Source organism: Lithobates pipiens, unplaced genomic scaffold (assembly GCF_037356315.1).
Source record: "Lithobates pipiens isolate NorthernLeopardFrog02 unplaced genomic scaffold, aLitPip1_a1.2 Scaffold_22, whole genome shotgun sequence".
NCBI classification, from domain to species: Eukaryota; Metazoa; Chordata; class Amphibia; order Anura; family Ranidae; genus Lithobates; species Lithobates pipiens.
Genome location: NW_027507784.1, coordinates 349,109,802 through 349,132,562, shown reverse-complemented (window position 1 = coordinate 349,132,562; position 22,761 = coordinate 349,109,802). Strand labels below are relative to the sequence as shown.

The window sequence follows — 22,761 nt, the reverse complement described above, 5'->3', positions numbered from 1 at the left end:
TAAAAACTTGGCTGTGCCAAGAAAAGTTGGGTGTTGTGTCAGTAAATTTCAATCTGGTAGGTTGGCAACACTGACGGGGGGACAGTTGCTACACAGAGGGGGCAGTTATTGTACTGAGGGGGGCAGTTACTGTACTTGGGGGAGGGGGTAGTTCCTGCCAAGAGGGGGGCAGTTATTGTACTGAGGGGGGAGTTCCTGCAGAGAGGGGGCAGTTATTGTACTGAGGGGGCAGTTCCTGCAGGGTGGGGGCCAGTTACTGTACTTGGGGGGTAGTTCCTGCAGAGTGGGGGCAGTTCCTGCAGAGAAGGGGGCCAGTTACTGTACTTGGGGGGGTAGTTCCTGCAGAGTGGGGGCATTTCCTGCAGAGAAGGGGGCCAGTTACTGTACTTGGGGGAGAGGGTGGTTCCTGCTGAGAGGGCGGCAGTTATTGTACTGAGGGGGCAGTTCCTGCAGGGTGGGGGCCAGTTACTGTACTTGGGGGGGTAGTTCCTGCAGTGAGGGGGCAGTTATTTTACTGAGGAAGGCAGTTCCTGCAGTAAGGTGGCAAGTACTAAGTTGAGAGGGGCAGTTACTGTACTGAGGGGGGCAATTCCTATACAAAGGGGGTATTTCCTGTAGGGAGGGGGCATTTACTGTACTGGGGGAAGGGCAATTTCTACTGGGGGGCAGTTAATGTACTGAGGGGGCAGTTCTTGCAAGGTGGGAGCCAGTTACTGTACTTGGGGGGGCTAGTTCCTGCAGTGGGGGGCAAGTACTACACTGAGGGGGGCAGTTCTTATACAAAGGGGGCAGTTCCTATAGAAAGGGGGCCAGTTACTGTACAGGTACTGTACTTGTGGAGGGGGCAGTTCCTGCAAGGAGAGGGGCAGTTTTTGTACCGGAGGAGGGGCAGTTCCTGCAGAGGGGGGGTGGTTATTGTACTAATGGGGGCAGTTCCTGCAGTAAGGGGACAGTTACTATATTGAGAGGGGCAGTTCCAGTACTGGGGGGCAGTTTCTATAATGAGTAGACAGTCTGCAGGCGGGGGGGGGCAGTTCCTGCAGTGAAGGGGCAGTTTTTGTACTGAGGGGGCACATTCTGCAGGGATTCCTGTATGGGGGGCACTAAAAAATTTTAGAAACAGTTGTTGCAGTGAGTGCCCCTCCCCCCTTATCTGCCCCCCACACCTGCCCTCTCACAATCCATATTATCGGAATTGTGGGTGTGGCTCGCCGCCCTCGTCTGTGTTCAGACACAACGACCACAAAGGTTCTCCGATCGCCGCCATGAGCCCCAAAGAGACGATTGGAGGAAAAGCGCGCTGAATCCTCCCCTCTGCCCCCCCCCCCCCCCACATGGAATATTCCGGAGATGACGGCCCCCTCTCTGTGTATCAGAAATTGGTCTCATTTCTACTTTATAAAATCCTGACTTCTCCTCCCTTCATCCTTTGTTACATCTCAGTGCTGCTGATCTCCCGCAGCCTCTTTGCAGCCACTTCCCATCTCCATACCCTCCAGTGACGGGTTTCCTGCCATGTCCGCGTCACGTGTGCTGAAATGACTGCTTGTAATCTCCATTGGAAGGGTGACAACACCGGGAACAATTGGGAGATGGGGACAGAGCGTTGTCACCCGATAACAGGAAGTGCCGGAATGAGGATCTCCATGGCGAGATCTCCGGGGAATATTTTATAGAGCGGAAATTATTTTTGGAAGGATATGAAGATGATGAATATATAAAATATTCTAGGAAACCCCTCCCCCATCACATCACACACCCCTCCATACCCCCCACAGAACCAACAGAGCTGACACTCATCATCACACCATGTATATACAGGAGGTGTGCGCCCCGTATACACGATATACCCCCCTCCCCCGATATGAGATCTATATGGAGTACAGTGTATACAGTCAGCATATATGGGGGATAGGTGTGTTATATAGAGAGGTGTATATAGATTATATACCGTGAGGGGTATACAGCGGGTATATATGGTGATGTAGTATTATATATTGGGGGAGGAGGAAGGTGTGTATATATAGCTATATCAGTGGTATACAGCTTATATATATAGAAAGCGTATACGGGGTAGTATGTGTGTATATACAGTATATGGTATATGTTGTGTTATATAGAGGGGTGAATGTGTATACAGATTATATACAGCAGGTATATATAGAGGAGTATATACAGCAGGTATATATAGAGGAGTATATACAGCAGGTATATATAAAGGAGTATATACAATTTGTATATATGGTGATGGAGTTGTTTATTATAGAAGGGTGTGTGGGGGAGGGGTATACAGTGTATATACAGATATGAGTGATCTATATATATAGGGATGTATATAGATTATATACAGGGGGTATATATGGGATAGTATACATTAAATACAGAGGTGATATATAGATATACGGGCAATATATAGGAGTACAAGAAGAAGGTAGAAGATAAAAGTAGTATATAGAAGGGGTATACAGAAGCTGTATATAGAAGGGGTATACAGAAGGTGTATACAGAAGGGGTATACAGAAGGAGTATACAGAAGGTGTATACAGAAGGGGTATACAGAAGGAGTATATAGAAGGTGTATACAGAAGGAGTATATAGAAGGTGTATACAGAAGGAGTATACAGAAGTGGTATACAGAAGGAGTATATAGAAGGGGTATATAGAAGGAGTATAAAGAAGGTGTATACAGAAGTGGTATACAGAAGGAGTATATAGAAGGGGTATAAAGAAGGTGTATATAGAAGGGGTATACAGAAGGAGTATACAGAAGGTGTATACAGAAGGGGTATACAGAAGGAGTATATAGAAGGTGTATACAGAAGGAGTATATAGAAGGGGTATACAGAAGGGGTATACAGAAGGAGTATATAGAAGGGGTATACAGAAGGAGTATATAGAAGGTGTATACAGAAGGAGTATATAGAAGTGGTATACAGAAGGAGTATATAGAAGTGGTATACAGAAGGAGTATATAGAAGTGGTATACAGAAGGAGTATATAGAAGGGGTATACAGGGGGGTCCACAGACAGGACACACAGACGGGGCGGGGCGAGGATCGGCGGACACGCCCTCCCCGTACAGATACATTGTATCAGATTCGTTATCCAGAGGCCCCGCCCCTCCGGGTGAGTGCTGGGGGTGTGATGGGGTCACGTGTTCCCGGAACGGCACAGAGGAGCACGTGACCGAGCGGGTGAGCGGAGGGTGACCCGAGAGAGGAAACTTCCCGTACAATGTAATTATATTCTCATCTCCTCCCCCCCGTATATATATATATAATTATTATCCCCCCCTCCATATATATATATATAATTATTACCCCCCCCATATATATATATAATTATTATCTCCTCCCCCCATATATATATATAATTATTACCCCCCCCATATATATATATATAATTATTACCCCCCCCATATATATATATATATATATAATTATTATCTTCCCCCCCTCCATATATATATAATTATTATCTCCCCCCCTCCATATATATATATATATAATTATTACCCCCCCATATATATATAATTGTTATTTTATTTCCCCCCAGATCTGGGTGTCAGGAGAAGTTCCCCCATCAGGTAAGTGCCCCATGTTGGGGTTGTAGGTGGGCAGCTGTCAGTAAATTGGGGGACAGTTTGTGACTTTCCTGACAGTCGGTAACATTGTACGAGGACACGGCGTATATCAGTGCTATACCCCCCCCCACCATGTGATTGTGTGCGGAGTGCGTCCTCCCTACTGACTCCTCCCCTCAGGGGTCCCAGCCCCTCCCCTTCCCAGATCTGACCAGTCAGCAAAGATAAGAGAGGATATATGATGAGGTCCTCCACCCTCCAGAACAGACCGCCGCCCTCTACCCTCCAGGACAGACCGCCGCCCTCCACCCTCCAGGACAGACCGCCGCCCTCCACCCTCCAGGACAGACCGCCGCCCTCCACCCTCCAGGACAGACCGCCGCCCTCCAGGACGCTGCGATGGTAAGGACCCCCCAATTATCAGGCTCCGCACGCTGCTGTCGTCTCTCCGGCGTATGTCCAACCCAGAAATATCTCAGAGAATCAGCCAATCACAGAGCGCGGGATCCAGTGTTGGGTGGAGTCCTGGGATGGATAATAATGGATATTCCTCATCATACGGGGGAGGGGCACTGCTTTTCATATAATGGGGGGGCGATCATCTCTCCCCTCCTCCACCCTAATCTGATATTTTTATTTTTTTTGCAGGCATGGTGAACTCGGACATGGCGAAGCCTCTGCTGGCGAATGAGCGCGATGACCCCGCCCCCTCGGGCGTCCTCTGCGGGGGAACCATCAGCATTCTGGGTAGCGGGGATTTCGCCCGCTCGTTGGCCACCCGCCTCCTGTATTCGGGATTTAAGGTGGTGGTGGGAAGTCGGAACCCGAAGCGTAGCTCCGCCCTCTTCCCCGCCGACGCCGAGGTGACCTTCCAGGCGGACGCCGCCCAGCGCTCGGATCTGATCTTTGTGGCCGTCTTCCGCAATCATTACTCCTCCCTGAACGCGCTGGCGGGGGATCTGGCGGGGAAAGTTCTGGTGGACGTCAGTAACAATCTGGAGAGCAGCGCCGGGCGAGAGTCCAACGCCGAGTACCTGGCCGCGCTCTTCCCGCGGTGCACCGTGGTCAAAGCCTTCAACGTCGTCTCCGCCTGGGCCCTGCAGTCCGGCCCCAAGGACGGCAACAAACAGGTAAGGAGGAAAGGCTCCGCCCCTTTTATCTGTTCCTCGCAACCCTGTATGTGCGTCCGGAACCATTACACCTGTCCTCAACCGATCGATGTGCGTCCGGGACCGTCACACCTGTGCTCAACCGATCGATGTGCGTCCGGAACCGTCACACCTGTCCTCAACCGATCGATGTGCGTCCGGAACCATTACACCTGTCCTCAACCGATCGATGTGCGTCCGGAACCGTCACACCTGTCCTCAACCGATCGATGTGCGTCCGGAACCGTCACACCTGTCCTCAACCGATCGATGTGCGTCTGGAACCATTACACCTGTCCTCAACCGATCGATGTGCGTCCGGAACCGTCACACCTGTCCTCAACCGATCGATGTGCGTCCGGAACCGTCACACCTGTCCTCAACCGATCGATGTGCGTCTGGAACCATTACACCTGTCCTCAACCAATCGATGTGCGTCCGGAACCGTCACACCTGTCCTCAACCGATCGATGTGCGTCCGGAACCGTCACACCTGTCCTCAACCGATCGATGTGCGTCCGGAACCGTCACACCTGTCCTCAACCGATCGATGTGCGTCTGGAACCATTACACCTGTCCTCAACCGATCGATGTGCGTCCGGAACCATTACACCTGTCCTCAACCGATCGATGTGCGTCCGGAACCGTCACACCTGTCCTCAACCGATCGATGTGCGTCTGGAACCATTACACCTGTCCTCAACCGATCGATGTGCGTCCGGAACCGTCACACCTGTCCTCAACCGATCGATGTGCGTCCGGAACCATTACACCTGTCCTCAACCGATTGATGTGCGTCCGGAACTGTCACACCTGTCCTCAACCAATCGATGTGCGTCCGGAACCGTCACACCTGTCCTCAACCGATCGATGTGCGTCTGGAACCATTACACCTGTCCTCAACCGATCGATGTGCGTCCGGAACCGTCACACCTGTCCTCAACCGATCGATGTGCGTCCGGAACCGTCACACCTGTCCTCAACCGATCGATGTGCGTCCGGAACCATTACACCTGTCCTCAACCGATTGATGTGCGTCCGGAACTGTCACACCTGTCCTCAACCGATCGATGTGCGTCCGGAACCGTCACACCTGTCCTCAACCGATCGATGTGCGTCCGGAACCGTCACACCTGTCCTCAACCAATCGATGTGCGTCCGGAACCGTCACACCTGTCCTCAACCGATCGATGTGCGTCTGGAACCATTACACCTGTCCTCAACCAATCGATGTGCGTCCGGAACCATCACACCTGTCCTCAACCGATCGATGTGCGTCTGGAACCATCACACCTGTCCTCAACCGATCGATGTGCGTCCGTAACCGTCACACCTGTCCTCAACCGATCGATGTGCGTCCGGAACCGTCACACCTGTCCTCAACCGATCGATGTGCGTCCGGAACCATTACACCTGTCCTCAACCAATCGATGTGCGTCCGGAACCATTACACCTGTCCTCAACCAATCGATGTGCGTCCGGAACCATTACACCTGTCCTCAACCGATCGATGTGTGTAGGATCACTGCAACTGTCACCGATGTGTACGGGTCACAGCTCATCACAAGCGCCGGTGAAACCTCCACAATCCCCCCTTTTCTCTATAATCCTGCAATTCCCTCTATATTTCCCGATTCCCTCTATAATCTCCCCCCCGATTCTCTATAATCTCCCCCCCGATTCTCTCTATAATCTCCCCCCCCGATTCCCTCTATAATCTCCCCCCCGATTCCCTCTATAATCTCCCCCCCGATTCCCTCTATAATCCCCCCCCCCCCCCGATTCCCTCTATAATCTCCCCCCCGATTCTCTCTATAATCTCCCCCCCGATTCCCTCTATAATCTCCCCCCCGATTCCCTCTATAATCTCCCCCCCGATTCCCTCTATAATCTCCCCCCCGATTCCCTCTATAATCTCCCCCCCGATTCCCTCTATAATCTCCCCCCCGATTCCCTCTATAATCTCCCCCCCGATTCCCTCTATAATCTCCCCCCCCGATTCTCTCTATAATCTCCCCCCCGATTCTCTCTATAATCTCCACCCCGATTCTCTCTATAATCTCCACCCCGATTCCCTCTATAATCTCCCCCCCGATTCCCTCTATAATCTCCCCCCCGATTCTCTCTATAATCTCCCCCCCGATTCTCTCTATAATCTCCCCCCCGATTCCCTCTATAATCTCCCCCCCGATTCTCTCTATAATCTCCCCCCCCCCCCGATTCCCTCTATAATCTCCCCCCCGATTCTCTCTATAATCTCCCCCCCGATTCTCTCTATAATCTCCCCCCCGATTCCCTCTATAATCTCCCCCCCGATTCTCTCTATAATCTCCCCCCCCGATTCCCTCTATAATCTCCCCCCCGATTCCCTCTATAATCTCCACCCCGATTCTCTCTATAATCTCCCCCCCGATTCCCTCTATAATCTCCCCCCCCCGATTCCCTCTATAATCTCCCCCCCCGATTCTCTCTATAATCTCCCCCCCGATTCCCTCTATAATCTACACCCCCGATTCCCTCTATAATCTCCCCCCCGATTCTCTCTATAATCTCCCCCCCCCCCCGATTCCCTCTATAATCTCCCCCCCGATTCTCTCTATAATCTCCACCCCGATTCCCTCTATAATCTCCCCCCCGATTCCCTCTATAATCTCCCCCCCGATTCCCTCTATAATCTCCCCCCCGATTCTCTCTATAATCTCCCCCCCCGATTCCCTCTATAATCTCCCCCCCGATTCCCTCTATAATCTCCACCCCGATTCTCTCTATAATCTCCCCCCCGATTCCCTCTATAATCTCCCCCCCCGATTCCCTCTATAATCTCCCCCCCCGATTCTCTCTATAATCTCCCCCCCGATTCCCTCTATAATCTACACCCCCGATTCCCTCTATAATCTCCCCCCCCGATTCTCTCTATAATCTCCCCCCCGATTCCCTCTATAATCTACACCCCCGATTCCCTCTATAATCTCCCCCCCCGATTCCCTCTATAATCTCCCCCCCGATTCCCTCTATAATCTCCCCCCCGATTCTCTCTATAATCTCCCCCCCGATTCCCTCTATAATCTCCCCCCCGATTCCCTCTATAATCTCCACCCCGATTCCCTCTATAATCTCTCCCCCGATTCCCTCTATAATCTCCCCCCCCGATTCCCTCTATAATCTCCACCCCGATTCTCTCTATAATCTCTCCCCCGATTCCCTCTATAATCTCCCCCCCCGATTCTCTCTATAATCTCCCCCCCGATTCCCTCTATAATCTCCCCCCCCGATTCCCTCTATAATCTCCCCCCCGATTCCCTCTATAATCTACACCCCCGATTCCCTCTATAATCTCCCCCCCCGATTCCCTCTATAATCTCCCCCCCCGATTCCCTCTATAATCTACACCCCCGATTCTCTCTATAATCTCCCCCCCGATTCCCTCTATAATCTACACCCCCGATTCCCTCTATAATCTCCACCCCGATTCTCTCTATAATCTCCCCCCCGATTCCCTCTATAATCTCCCCCCCCCCCCCCCCCCCGATTCCCTCTATAATCTCCCCCCCCCCCCCCCCCGATTCTCTCTATAATCTCCCCCCCCCCGATTCCCTCTATAATCCCCCAATTCTCTCTGTAATCTACCCCAAATCCTATATAATCCCCCAATTCTCCCCCATTCTCTCTATAATCCCCTCCAATAATCCTTCAGATGTTCTGATCTGTTTGGATCAATCAATACATTTTTCCAGTGATGGGCAAAGATACAATGTAGCCACAGAGAGGAGTGTTGGGGGGTTATAGGGGAAATTGGGGTTAAGGATTAATGAATCTTTGGGGGGGGTGTTTATAATAATACATTTTATTATTATTATAGTCCTCTCTATGTCCCTACCATACCCCCCCCCGTCCTGTCCATGTCCCTACGCCCCCCCCAGTCCTGTCTGTATCCCTAACCTTACCCCCCCAGTCCTGTCTGTATCCCTAACCTCCCCCCCAGTCCTGTCTGTATCCCTAACCTCCCCCCCAGTCCTGTCTGTATCCCTAACCTCCCCCCAGTCCTGTCTGTATCCCTACCTCCTCCCCCCCAGTCCTGTCTGTATCCCTACCTCCCCCCCCCTGTCCTGTCAGTATCCCTACCTCCCCCCCCGCCCCGTCTGTATCCCTACCTACCCCCCCCCCCCCCCGTCTGTATCCCTACCTTACCACCCCCGCCCCCCCAAGTCCTGTCTGTATCCCTACCTTGCCACACACCCCCCAGTCCTGTTTATGTCCTTACCCCCCCCCCCCCAGTCCTGTCTGTATCTCTACCTTACCATCCCCCCCTGTCTATATCCCCCCCCCCCCCCAGTCCTGTTTGTATCTCTACCTTACCATCCCCCCCTGTCTATATCCCTACCCTCCCCCCCCCCAGTCCTGTTTGTATCTCTACCTTACCATCCCCCCCTGTCTATATCCCTACCCCCCCCCAGTCCTGTTTGTATCCCTACCTTTCCCCCTCCCCCCAGTCCTGTCTATGTCCCCGCCCCCGGTTGTTGTCACCCTGTCAGAGATGCTTATTACACCATCACACTGCATTGTTCTAATCAGGAAGCTGAACCTGAGAAATGACAGGAAGTGGCTGAAAGAGGCTGCAGGAAATAAGCAGAGAAGGGAAAAAAAAGTTAAAACAGGAATTTCTAAGAAAAAAAGGAAATATTTAGAGTATTTAGCAAAATAAACTTCACATCATTTGGAGTTTGGATGGACCTCCTGACCAGCGCTCTGTGTAACCTTCAATCCCATGAATCTCCCTCCTTACACTGAAGGTATCCGGTGACCCCGGTCTGTAAAATCCCGTCCACAAAGCCGTTGTCACCCGGTTGTCAGATATAATATTTGTTATTGTGGGGGGGGCACAGTGTAGATTATTGTGTGTCTGGGTTATGGTGCCATCAGAGGGCGGTTCTCTTTATGATGGAAGATGAACCTGTCTGGGCTCAGCCATGAACCAATCAGAGCGAGCTGCGTGGAATTTGCACTGACATTCTGCTCCGCCCCCCCCCTCTAGGTCCTCATCTGCTCGGACAGCATCGATGCCAGGAGCCGCGTGGCCTCCATCGCACGCGCCATGGGCTTCACCCCGGTGGATATGGGGGCGCTGTGTGCGGCCCGTGAGATAGAGGACGTCCCCCACCGCCTCCTGCCGCTCTGGACCATCCCGGCGGCGCTCGCCATCTGCCTCTTCTTCTTCTTCTATCTGTATAACTTTGTGCGGGTCGTCCTTCACCCATATCTGATGGAGAAGAAGAACCGCTTCTACAAGATGCCGGTGGAGGTGGTGAACGTCACCGTGCCCTGCGTGGCCTATGTCCTGCTGTCCTTGGTCTACATGCCGGGAGTCCTGGCCGCCATTTACCAGCTGCGCAATGGCACCAAGTACAAGCGATTCCCAAACTGGCTGGACCAGTGGATGATTCACCGCAAGCAGATCGGTCTGGTCAGTTTCTTCTTCGCGGTCCTCCATGCGCTCTACAGCTTGTGTCTTCCGATGCGCCGCTCTGCCCGCTACCAGATCCTCGATGACGCCTTCAAACAGGTACGTCCGCTGTCTGAGAATGACCCGGACTGGTGGCCACGTCCGGCTCTCAGTGCCTCCCCATCAGGTCAGCTGGAGAAATGTGTTCTAAGTGATGGCTGACGTGTGCCTGCAGTCCATTAGGGGGTAGTGGTTTGTCTACACCACTCTGATTGCCATTACTTGTGCCCTTAGATTATTGAGACCCTGAGGTTGGTTTGGTTGGGATGGGGTGGACTTGGTTGCAATGCGATGGGTTGGTTGGGATGGGACAGGTTCGGTTGCAGTGAAATGGGTTGGTTGGATAGGGATATGTTTGGATGGGATGGATTTGGTTGAATTGGGTTTTGCTTGGTTGGTATGTTTTGGGTTAGGATGGGTTTAGTGAGATTTGGTTAGCTTAGGTTTGGTTTGATTGGGGTGGGGTTGGTTAGGATGGGTTTAGTGGGCTTTGGTTTGGTTGGGCTGGTATAGGTATGGTTGGGTTGGTTAGGATGGGTTTAGTGGGCTTTGGTTTGGTTGGGCTGGTATAGGTATGGTTGGGTTGGTTAGGATGGGTTTAGTGGGCTTTGGTTTTGTTGGGATAGGTATGGTTGTGATAGGTATTGTTGGGTTCGTTAGGATGGGTTTAGTGAAGATTGGTTAGGATGGATTGGGATAGGTATGGTTGGGTTGGTTAGGATGGGTTTAGTGGGCTTTGGTTTAGTTGGGTTGGGATAGGTATGGTTGGGTTGGTTAGGGTGGCTTTAGTGGGGTTTGGTTTGGTTGGGATGGGATAGGTACGGTTGGGTTAGTTTAGACTGAATTTGTGGGGTTTGGTTGGGTTGGGATGGGATAGGTACGGTTGGGTTCGTTTAGACTGGATTTGTGGGGTTTGGTTGGGTTGGGATGGGATAGGTACGGTTGGGTTAGTTTAGACTGGATTTGTGGGGTTGGGTTGGGTTGGGTTGGGATGGGATAGGTATGGTTGGGTTAGTTAGGATGGGATTAGTGGGGTTTGGTTGGGTTGGGATGGGATGGGATAGGTATGGTTGGGTTGGTTAGGATGGGTTGGATTGGGATAGGTATGGATAGGTTTAGTGGGGTTAGGATTGGATGGGATGGGTTTGGTTTGAGCCTTCTTTCCACAAAAATTAAACAGACAAAATAAAACAATATAAAGGGGCTTTTCATAGTAAACAAAGTGTGTAAATTTACAATCTCCTCGTTAAAAGCTATAATATTTATTTCACACCAAACCCGACCCAATCCGTCTAAACCCTGAAAAGTCCCTTTATGTGGGTTTTTCTCTGTTTTATATGACATTTTGGATGTAGTTACTGGTGACTCTACACTTAATTTGATATGTAATGAGCCATAAATGACAGCAGGCTGTATACTATATACTGTATATAACCCAGAGAAACCAAATATTCCCACCTGCTAGTTACACCCCATACCTGGCAGAGACCGAGGAAGACGGAGGAAGGTCCTGACATTTCTATTGTCTGTACAATACATGGTGACAGGTTCTCTTGGTTCTCTTGGTAGCTACATAAACCCTCCCTGTAAATGCTTTATGACAATCAGAACATGCACAGAGCTAAGGGCCCCCCCTATGTGGCAATTCACAGGACGGGTGATTGGGGGGAGAGGGTCACATGCCCCCCATACATGGAAGTACCGGGTATTACTGAGGGCTGAAGAGGGGGAAGGGAGGGCAGTGACAGGTTCTGATTGCACAATGGAGAGGTTCTGTACTCCGAGCCCGACGAGGAAATGATTGCAGAGAAGAGATTATTGTTTGTTGATGTCGCCGTCCTCCAACCTTCCCACCCACCGAAACTACAAATCATGTTCCTCCTGTACAAATACTTTATTCATTATCAGAGGGGGGAGGGTGGAGGGGGGATGGTAGGTAAGTTCATGTTCTATAGAGGGGTCCATATACAGCGAGGGGAAAAAGTATTTGATAGGCTGCTAATTTTGTATATTCACCCACCAACAAAGAAACGATCGTCTATCATTTTATTGGTCGGTTTATTATAACAGAGAGAGAAGAACAAATATCCAGAAAAACTCATTTCATAAAAAGTTATAAATTGATTTGTATTGTAATGAGTGAAATAAGTATGTGAACCCCTCACAAAACATGATTTTAGTTGGAGAAACCCTTGTTGGCGATCACAGAGGTCAGACGTTTCTTGGAGTTGGCCTCCAGGTTCGCACATCTCAGGAGGGATTTTGTCCTCTCGGCAGATCTTCTCCAAGTCATGAAGGTTTTCAGGATGACGTTTGGTGACTCCAACCTTCAGCTCCCTCCACATATTTTCTATGGGATTAAGGTCTGGAGACTGGCTAGGCCACTCCAGGACCTTCATGTGCTTCTTCTTGAGCCACTCCTTTGTTGCCTTGGCCATGTGTTTTGGGTTATTGTCATGCTGGAAGACCCATCCATGACTCATTTCCAATGTCCTGGCTGAGGGAAGGAGGTTCTCACCCAAGATTTGATGGTACATGGGCCCCGTCCATCGTCCCGTTGATGCATTGACGTTGTCCTGTCCCCTTAGCAGAAAAACCCCAAAAGCCTAATGTTTCCACCTCCATGTATGACAGTGGGGATGGTGTTCTTGGGGGTCATAGGACCTCCATGTATGACGGTGGGGGATGGTGTTCTTGGGGTCATAGGACCTCCATGTATGACGGTGGGGGATGGTGTTCTTGGGGTCATAGGACCTCCATGTATGACGGTGGGGGATGGTGTTCTTGGGGTCATAGGTCCCCCATGTATGATGGTGGGGGATGGTGTTCTTGGGGGTCATAGGACCTCCATGTATGACGGTGGGGGATGGTGTTCTTGGGGTCATAGGACCTCCATGTATGACGGTGGGGGATGGTGTTCTTGGGGTCATAGGACCTCCATGTATGACGGTGGGGGATGGTGTTCTTGGGGGTCATAGGACCTCCATGTATGACGGTGGGGGATGGTGTTCTTGGGGTCATAGGACCTCCATGTATGACGGTGGGGGATGGTGTTCTTGGGGTCATAGGACCTCCATGTATGACGGTGGGGGATGGTGTTCTTGGGGTCATAGGACCTCCATGTATGACGGTGGGGGATGGTGTTCTTGGGGTCATAGGACCTCCATGTATGAGGGTGGGGGATGGTGTTCTTGGGGGTCATAGGACCTCCATGTATGACGGTGGGGGATGGTGTTCTTGGGGTCATAGGACCTCCATGTATGATGGTGGGGGATGGTGTTCTTGGGGTCATAGGTCCTCCATGTATGAGGGTGGGGGATGGTGTTCTTGGGGTCATAGGTCCTCCATGTATGACGGTGGGGGATGATGTTCTTGGGGGTCATAGGACCTCCATGTATGACGGTGGGGGATGGTGTTCTTGGGGTCATAGGACCTCCATGTATGACGGTGGGGGATGATGTTTTGGGGGGTCATAGGTCCTCCATGTATGACGTGGGGGATGGTGTTCTTGGGGTCATAGGTCCTCCATGTATGACGGTGGGGGATGGTGTTCTTGGGGTCATAGGTCCTCCATGTATGACGGTGGGGAATGATGTTCTTGGGGTCATAGGTCCTCCATGTATGATGGTGGGGGATGGTGTTCTTGGGGTCATAGGTCCTCCATGTATGACGGTGGGGGATGGTGTTCTTGGGGTCATAGGACCTCCATGTATGATGGTGGGGGATGGGGTTCTTGGGGTCATAGGACCTCCATGTATGACGGTGGGGGATGGTGTTCTTGGGGTCATAGGACCTCCATGTATGACGGTGGGGGATGGTGTTCTTGGGGTCATAGGACCTCCATGTATGAGGGTGGGGGATGGTGTTCTTGGGGGTCATAGGTCCTCCATGTATGAGGGTGGGGGATGGTGTTCTTGGGGGTCATAGGTCCTCCATGTATGACGGTGGGGGATGGTGTTCTTGGGGTCATAGGACCTCCATGTATGAGGGTGGGGGATGGTGTTCTTGGGGGTCATAGGTCCTCCATGTATGAGGGTGGGGGATGGTGTTCTTGGGGGTCATAGGTCCTCCATGTATGACGGTGGGGGATGGTGTTCTTGGGGTCATAGGACCTCCATGTATGACGGTGGGGGATGGTGTTCTTGGGGTCATAGGTCCTCCATGTATGACGGTGGGGGATGGTGTTCTTGGGGTCATAGGTCCTCCATGTATGACGGTGGGGGATGGTGTTCTTGGGGTCATAGGTCCTCCATGTATGACGGTGGGGGATGATGTTTTGGGGGGTCATAGGTCCTCCATGTATGACGTGGGGGATGGTGTTCTTGGGGTCATAGGTCCTCCATGTATGACGGTGGGGGATGGTGTTCTTGGGGTCATAGGTCCTCCATGTATGACGGTGGGGGATGGTGTTCTTGGGGTCATAGGACCTCCATGTATGACGGTGGGGGATGATGTTTTGGGGGGTCATAGGTCCTCCATGTATGACGTGGGGGATGGTGTTCTTGGGGTCATAGGTCCTCCATGTATGACGGTGGGGGATGGTGTTCTTGGGGTCATAGGTCCTCCATGTATGACGGTGGGGGATGGTGTTCTTGGGGTCATAGGTCCTCCATGTATGACGGTGGGGAATGATGTTCTTGGGGTCATAGGTCCTCCATGTATGATGGTGGGGGATGGTGTTCTTGGGGTCATAGGACCTCCATGTATGATGGTGGGGGATGGGGTTCTTGGGGTCATAGGACCTCCATGTATGACGGTGGGGGATGGTGTTCTTGGGGTCATAGGACCTCCATGTATGACGGTGGGGGATGGTGTTCTTGGGGTCATAGGACCTCCATGTATGATGGTGGGGGATGGTGTTCTTGGGGTCATAGGACCTCCATGTATGACGGTGGGGGATGGTGTTCTTGGGGTCATAGGACCTCCATGTATGAGGGTGGGGGATGGTGTTCTTGGGGGTCATAGGTCCTCCATGTATGAGGGTGGGGGATGGTGTTCTTGGGGGTCATAGGTCCTCCATGTATGACGGTGGGGGATGGTGTTCTTGGGGTCATAGGACCTCCATGTATGAGGGTGGGGGATGGTGTTCTTGGGGGTCATAGGTCCTCCATGTATGAGGGTGGGGGATGGTGTTCTTGGGGGTCATAGGTCCTCCATGTATGACGGTGGGGGATGGTGTTCTTGGGGTCATAGGACCTCCATGTATGACGGTGGGGGATGGTGTTCTTGGGGTCATAGGTCCTCCATGTATGACGGTGGGGGATGGTGTTCTTGGGGTCATAGGTCCTCCATGTATGACGGTGGGGGATGGTGTTCTTGGGGTCATAGGTCCTCCATGTATGACGGTGAGGGATGGTGTTCTTGGGGTCATAGGACCTCCATGTATGACGGTGGGGGATGGTGTTCTTGGGGTCATAGGCAGCATTCCTCCTCCTCCAAGCACGGCGAGTTGATGCCAAAGATCTGGATTTCGGTCTCCTGTGACCACAACCCTTCCCCCGGTTCCCCTCAGAATCATTCTGTACATGTGATTTCCTGAGCGGGGGGGATCTGTACATGTGATTTCCTGAGCGGGAGGACCTGTACATGTGATTTCCTGAGCGGGGGGACCTGTACATGTGATTTCCTGAGCGGGGGGGACCTGTACATGTGATTTCCTGAGCGGGGGGACCTGTACATGTGATTTCCTGAGCGGGGGGGACCTGTACATGTGATTTCCTGAGCGGGGGGACCTGTACATGTGATTTCCTGAGCGGGGGGGACCTGTACATGTGATTTCCTGAGCGGGGGGGACCTGTACATGTGATTTCCTGAGCGGGGGGGACCTGTACATGTGATTTCCTGAGCGGGGGGGGCCTGTACATGTGATTTCCTGAGCGGGGGGGACCTGTACATGTGATTTTCTGAGCGGGGGGGACCTGTACATGTGATTTCCTGAGCGGGGGGACCTGTACATGTGATTTCCTGAGCGGGGGGACCTGTACATGTGATTTCATGAGCGGGGGGGACCTGTACATGTGATTTCCTGAGTGGGGGGATCTTGCGGGGGCTGCAGGATTTCAGTCCCTCACGGTGTAGTGTGTTACCGATTGTTCTCTTGGTGACTATGGTCCCAGCTGAGATCATGGAGAAGATTCTCCGGTGTAGTTCTGGGCGGATTCCTCACCGTTCTCCTGATCATTGATCCTCCACGAGGTGAGATCTTCCATGGAGCCCCAGACCGAGGAGATCCATCGTTATTTTGTGAATAATAATCCCACCATCTGTTGTCACCTCTCACCAAGCTGCTTGGCGATGGTCTTGTAGCCCATTCCAGCCTTGTGTAGGTCTCCAATCTTCTCCCCGACATCCTTGGGCAGATCTTTGGTCTCCATGGTGGAGAGATTGGAATCTGATTGATTCTGTGGACAGGTGTCTTCTATACAGGTAACAAGCTGAGATGAGGAGCACTCCCTTTAAGAGAGAAGAGTGCTCCTAATCTCAGATCATTACCTGTATAGAAGAGACCTGGGAGCCAGAAATCTCACTGATTGATTGGGGTTCACATACTTATTTCACTGATCAAAATGCAAATCAATTTATAACTTTTTATGAAATGTGTTTTTCTGGATATTTTTGTTCTTCTCTCTGTTATAATAAACCGACCAATAAAATTATAGACGATCGTTTCTTTGTCAGCGGGCAAATGTATAAAATCAGCAGGGGGGCAAATACTTTTTCCCCTCACGGTAGGAGTTGACATATAAAAGGTCCGGGATCTCTATTGATCATTTATAGACCCCTCTGTAATAGAGGCCGCAGTCATGTGACCAGGTCAGGTGATGACCACTGTCCAATCAGAGGTGTCTCTGTGTTTCAGGTGAAGCAGAATGTGACGAGTTCCTGGGTGGAGGAGGAGGTGTGGCGGATGGAGCTCTACCTCTCGCTGGGGATTGTAGCTCTGGGAATGCTCTCCCTCCTGGCTGTGTCCTCCTTACCCTCCGTGGGGAATTCCCTGAACTGGAGAGAGTTCAACTTCATCCAGGTGAGCGTCTCCTCTCCCATCTCCTCTCCTCTCCCATTCTATCTTCTCTCCTCTCCTCTCCCATTCCATCTCCTCTCCTCTTCTCCCGCCCTCAGCCCATCTTCATTTCCCTGCTCTCCTCCCATTTACTCTCCTCTCCTTTTTTCATCCTTTCCTCTACCTTCTCCTCTTCAATGCCCCCCTTTTTCTCTCATCGCCTGCCCCTACTTTGATTCTCTCCTTTTTCTTATCTCAATTGTCTCCTCTCCTTCTTTCTGCTCCTCTCCGCTTCCTTCTCTACTCCACTCTACTTTCTCCTTTCCTCTCTACTCTTCTCTCTTCCCATTCTCTCCTCTACTCTCCTTTCCCTACTTATCCCTTCCCTACCCTTCTCTGATCTCTTCAATCTTTTCCTTTACCTTCTCCTTTTCCATTTCTCCACCACCCTTTCCCCAACTCATCTCCTCCCCACTCCACGTCTCTCCACTCATCTCTGACCACCCCTCCCTCACCTTCCATGTCACACCTCAATACCCTGCTCTCCTCTCTACACCTCCATACCCTTCTCTCCTCTCTACATCTCCATACCCTTCTCTCCTCTCTACATCTCCACACCCTGCTCTCCTCTCTACATCTCCACACCCTGCTCTCCTCTCTACATCTCCACACCCTGCTCTCCTCTCTACATCTCCACACCCTGCTCTCCTCTCTACATCTCCACACCCTGCTCTCCTCTCTACATCTCCACACCCTGCTCTCCTCTCTACATCTCCACACCCTGCTCTCCTCTCTACATCTCCACACCCTGCTCTCCTCTCTACATCTCCACACCCTGCTCTCCTCTCTACATCTCCACACCCTGCTCTCCTCTCTACATCTCCACACCCTGCTCTCCTCTCTACATCTCCACACCCTGCTCTCCTCTCTACATCTCCACACCCTGCTCTCCTCTCTACATCTCCACACCCTGCTCTCCTCTCTACACCTCCACACCCTGCTCTCCTCTCTACACCTCCACACCCTGCTCTCCTCTCTACACCTCCACACCCTGCTCTCCTTTCCACACCTCCACACCCTGCTCTCCTTTCCACACCTCCACACCCTGCTCTCCTTTCCACACCTCCACACCCTGCTCTCCTTTCCACACCTCCACACCCTGCTCTCCTTTCCACACCTCCACACCCTGCTCTCCTTTCCACACCTCCACACCCTGCTCTCCTTTCCACACCTCCACACCCTGCTCTCCTTTCCACACCTCCACACCCTGCTCTCCTTTCCACACCTCCACACCCTGCTCTCCTTTCCACACCTCCACACCCTGCTCTCCTTTCCACACCTCCACACCCTGCTCTCCTTTCCACACCTCCATACCCTGCTCTCCTCTCTACATCTCCATACCCTACGCTCCTTTCCACACCTCCATACCCTGCTCTCCATACATCACCTATTCTACTCTCCACACCCTGCTCTCTTCTCTACCCCATTCATACCCTGCCCCCAACACCCTGCTCTCCTTTCCACCCCTCCATGTCCTGCTCTCCTCTCCACACCCTGCTCTTCTGTCTGTGCTACACCCTGTTCTCCTCTCCACTTCCCTGTATAACTCTGCCCAGACTTTCTATCAGCATAACATGGACAGTTCAGTATCTACCACTAAATCTGTCTATATTGGTAGGTGGCAGTATAGGTGATGAGCGGCCCCTGATATCTGCCCCCGGGGGGGGGGGGTGTCAGGTCAGGGTGGAGTTTCCCTTCAATGTGTTTTGGTATTCTGGGTGGAATTAGGTAATGCAGTCTTGGTGGGGGGGGGGGGGGGGGGGGCTGTAGATGGAATGTATGACACCCCCCCCCCCCAATCTGCAGTGCTGGGGGGCAGAGATTGGGGGGGGCTGTAGATGGAATGTATGACCCCCCCCCCAATCTGCAGTGCTGTGACCCGTTGGTGCTCAGTGCCGCACACAGCCCTCCCCTCCCCCCCCCCCAGTCCCCGGAGAGACTAAAGGAGAATTTGTAATGTGAGTTTTTCACTTTTCTTCTCCAATTATTTTCTTCTTCTTCTCCGTTACAATTGAAGTGAAAATTGTGACCGGTTAATTCCTGACTTTTCTGGTCGCAGGGGACCCCCCCCCCCTCCCCCTCCCCCGTACAAATCTGAATGCGGCTTAATCAGGACTCCGCCGCCGTAATGCGCAAATTCTTTAAACGTTTATATTTCTCTTTTGCAGTCAAAGTTGGGATTTGGCGCGCTGGTGGTCGCCACCCTCCACACTCTGACCTTCGGCTGGAAGCGAGCGTTCCAGGCAAACCGCTACAAGTTCTACCTTCCCCCGACCTTCACCCTGACCCTCATCCTACCGCTCCTCATCATCCTCGCCCGCACCGCCTTCCTCCTGCCCTGCCTCCGCACAAAGCTGGCGAGGATCCGCCATGGATGGGAGAAGAACACCGGCGCCAGGTTCTCCGATCTCAGCGACGCGTCCACCGAATCTTCCAGCAACGTATAGACCAATGGAGGAAGAGGTTCCTGCGGGGGTGCCGCACCTCCTGGAGGGGGGAAGGGGGAGCGGAATTTTCCACAATCTCCATGTAGAAAGGTGGAGAAGAGGAAAAAGAACTGAGAACGGCGCCCCCCTGCGGGCCGTGGGAGAAGCAGGCATGTGCAGTAACCCATAGCAACCATTCTGCCACCCATCACTGTAGTAACCCACAGCAACCACAGGGTCCACCACCAATCACTGTAGTAACCCATAGCAACCGCAGGGTCCACCACCCATCACTGTAGTAGACACACAGCCCTCCACCTAATAGTTTGGAGCCCTCAGAGATGTAAATCTGGTTTTGCTCTCCTTCTTTATTAAAGTTGCATTCTGGGAAATATTATTGGGGGAGGGGCCCCTGCTCTGTGTCCCCATGGGGAGATTTCCTCCCACTTCCTGCAGTGTCATCACAGCGGTAGTGAGGGGACAGGCAACGCACAGACTCCATAGTACTGCAGTGTGTGGAGAGTCAAAGGACGGGGGTCATCCATGGAATACAAAGCTGGAATGTGGATTTCCTGCTCTCTGGGGGCCCCACTGTGGTCAGAAGAGGAAGTTCATCCAACCCCCCCCCCCCCCTAAATACTGCCGACAGAGTCCCACTTAAGATGCCTCCAGAAAATATCTATTCCAGAGAGTGGTTGCCGGGGGTTACTGCACATCGCTAAGTGTTACTGCGCTTTATGGAGCAAGCGGGACTCTATGATTTGGTTGGTAAATGTCCCCCCTCCCCCCCCCGGGTTGTGTCTGGAGGGATCTCACTGCATCGGCGTCCCTTTTCGGACCCCCTGAGGGGCCACAGACTGAGCTGGCCGGGCCCCCAGCAGTGAGGAGTGACAGGATGTTGGGGAATCGGCATCTTCCATGTGATGAGATTCGGGGAACGAGGAGAGGAAAACATGAAATGTTAATGGTGCCCCCGAGACGGATCCTGAGAGCCCGGGGCCCCCGCAGGAGGCACAATGTGATGAGGACAGACAGCCACCCCCCCCCCCCCCCCCCCCCCCCGGGGAATGGAGAGGCATCTGAGGACAGCAACAGGGGCCCCGCCAGATAAAGACGACCTGTCATAGTAAATGATAGTCTGTGTGCCACGCATGCCAAGATAGATCCTGTGTGACGTCTCCCCTCACCCTGCACCGCGCCTTCCCTCACCCTGCACCGCGCCTTCCCTCACCCTGCACCGCGCCTTCCCTCACCCTGCACCGCGCCTTCCCTCACCCTGCACCGCGCCTTCCCTCGCCCTGCACCGCGCGGAGGCGTCTCCCCTCACCCTGCACCACACCGCACCTCCCCTCGCCCTGCACCGCACCGCGCCTTCCCTCACCCCGCACCGCGCCTTCCCTCGCCCCGCACCGCGCCTTCCCTCGCCCTGCACCGCGCCTTCCCTCGCCCCGCACCGCGCCTTCCTCCCCGCACCGCGCGGAGGCGTCTCCCCTCACCCTGCACCGCACCGCACCTCCCCTCGCCCTGCACCGCGCCTTCCCTCACCCTGCACCGCACCGCGCCTTCCCTCACCCTGCACCGCACCTTCCCTCGCCCCGCACCACGCGGAGGCGTCTCCCCTCGCCCTGCACCGCGCCTTCCCTCGCCCTGCACCGCGCCTTCCCTCGCCCTGCACCGCGCGCTCCCTCGCCCTGCACCGCACGGCGGCATCTTCCCTCACCCTGCACCACGCCTTCCCTTGCCCTGCACCACGCAGCGGCTTCTCCCCTCACCCTGCACCACGCCTTGCCTCGCCCTGCACCACGCGGCGGTGTCTCCCCTCACCCTGCACCGTGGCTTCCCTCGCCCTGCACCACGCGTGGCGTCTCCTCTCACCCTGCACCACGCCTTCCCTCGCCCTGCACCACGCGGCGGCTTCTCCCCTCACCCTGCACCGTGGCTTCCCTCGCCCTGCACCACGCGGTGGCGTCTCCTCTCACCCTGCACCACGCCTTCCCTCGCCCTGCACCAAGCGGAAGTGTCTCCCCTCGCCCTGCACCGCGCCTTCCCTCGCCCTGCACCGCGCCTTCCCTCGCCCTGCACCACGCAGCGGTGTCTCCCCTCGCCCTGCACCACGCAGCGGTGTCTCCCCTCGCCCTGCACCACGCAGCGGTGTCTCCCCTCGCCCTGCACGGCGCGCTCCCTTGCCCTGCACCACGCGCCGGCTTCTCCCCTCACCCTGCACCGTGGCTTCCCTCGCCCTGCACCACGCGGTGGCGTCTCCTCTCACCCTGCACCACGCCTTCCCTCGCCCTGCACCAAGCGGAAGTGTCTCCCCTGCACCATGCGGCGGTGTCTCCCCTCGCCCTGCACCGCGCCTTCCCTCGCCCTGCACCGCGCCTTCCCTCGCCCTGCACCGCGCCTTCCCTCGCCTGCACCACGCCTTCCCTCGCCCTGCACCATGCGGCGGTGTCTCCCCTCACCCTGCACCGCGCCTTCCCTCGCCCTGCACTGCGCCTTCCCTCGCCCTGCACCACGCAGCGGTGTCTCCCCTTGCCCTGCACCGCGCGCTCCCTTGCCCTGCACCGCACGGCGGCATCTTCCCTCACCCTGCACCACGCCTTCCCTTGCCCTGCACCACGCGGCGGCTTCTCCCCTCGCCCTGCACCGCGCCTTCCCTCGCCCTGCACCGCGCCTTCCCTCGCCCTGCACCGCGCCTTCCCTCGCCCTGCACCACGCAGCGGTGTCTCCCCTCGCCTGCACCACGCAGCGGTGTCTCCCCTCGCCCTGCACGGCGCGCTCCCTTGCCCTGCACCACGCAGCGGCTTCTCCCCTCACCCTGCACCGTGGCTTCCCTCGCCCTGCACCACGCGGTGGCGTCTCCTCTCACCCTGCACCACGCCTTCCCTCGCCCTGCACCAAGCGGAAGTGTCTCCCCTCGCCCTGCACCATGCGGCGGTGTCTCCCCTCGCCCTGCACCGCGCCTTCCCTCGCCCTGCACCGCGCCTTCCCTCGCCCTGCACCGCGCCTTCCCTCGCCCTGCACCGCACCTTCCCTCGCCCTGC

The 22,761-nt window shown here is 54.0% G+C and overlaps 1 protein-coding gene across 2 annotated transcripts; it reads left to right on the top strand.

Annotated features, from left to right (window-relative positions):
- Window positions 1–3,113: 3,113 nt before the first annotated feature.
- STEAP3 (STEAP3 metalloreductase) lies at window positions 3,114–21,175 on the top strand. Of its 2 annotated transcripts, XM_077449767.1 has the most exons (6): window positions 3,114–3,236; window positions 3,556–3,586; window positions 4,232–4,713; window positions 9,764–10,291; window positions 17,091–17,255; window positions 19,460–21,175. In XM_077449767.1, the coding sequence occupies exons 3-6, from the start codon at window positions 4,234–4,236 to the stop codon at window positions 19,736–19,738; spliced, it is 1,452 nt and encodes a 483-aa protein (XP_077305893.1). In that variant the 5' UTR covers window positions 3,114–3,236; window positions 3,556–3,586; window positions 4,232–4,233; the 3' UTR covers window positions 19,739–21,175. The 2 variants fall into 2 exon arrangements, with proteins under 2 accessions (XP_077305893.1, XP_077305894.1); XM_077449768.1 differs by lacking the exons at window positions 3,114–3,236; window positions 3,556–3,586 and adding an exon at window positions 3,702–3,985.
- The last annotated feature ends 1,586 nt before the right edge of the window (window positions 21,176–22,761 follow it).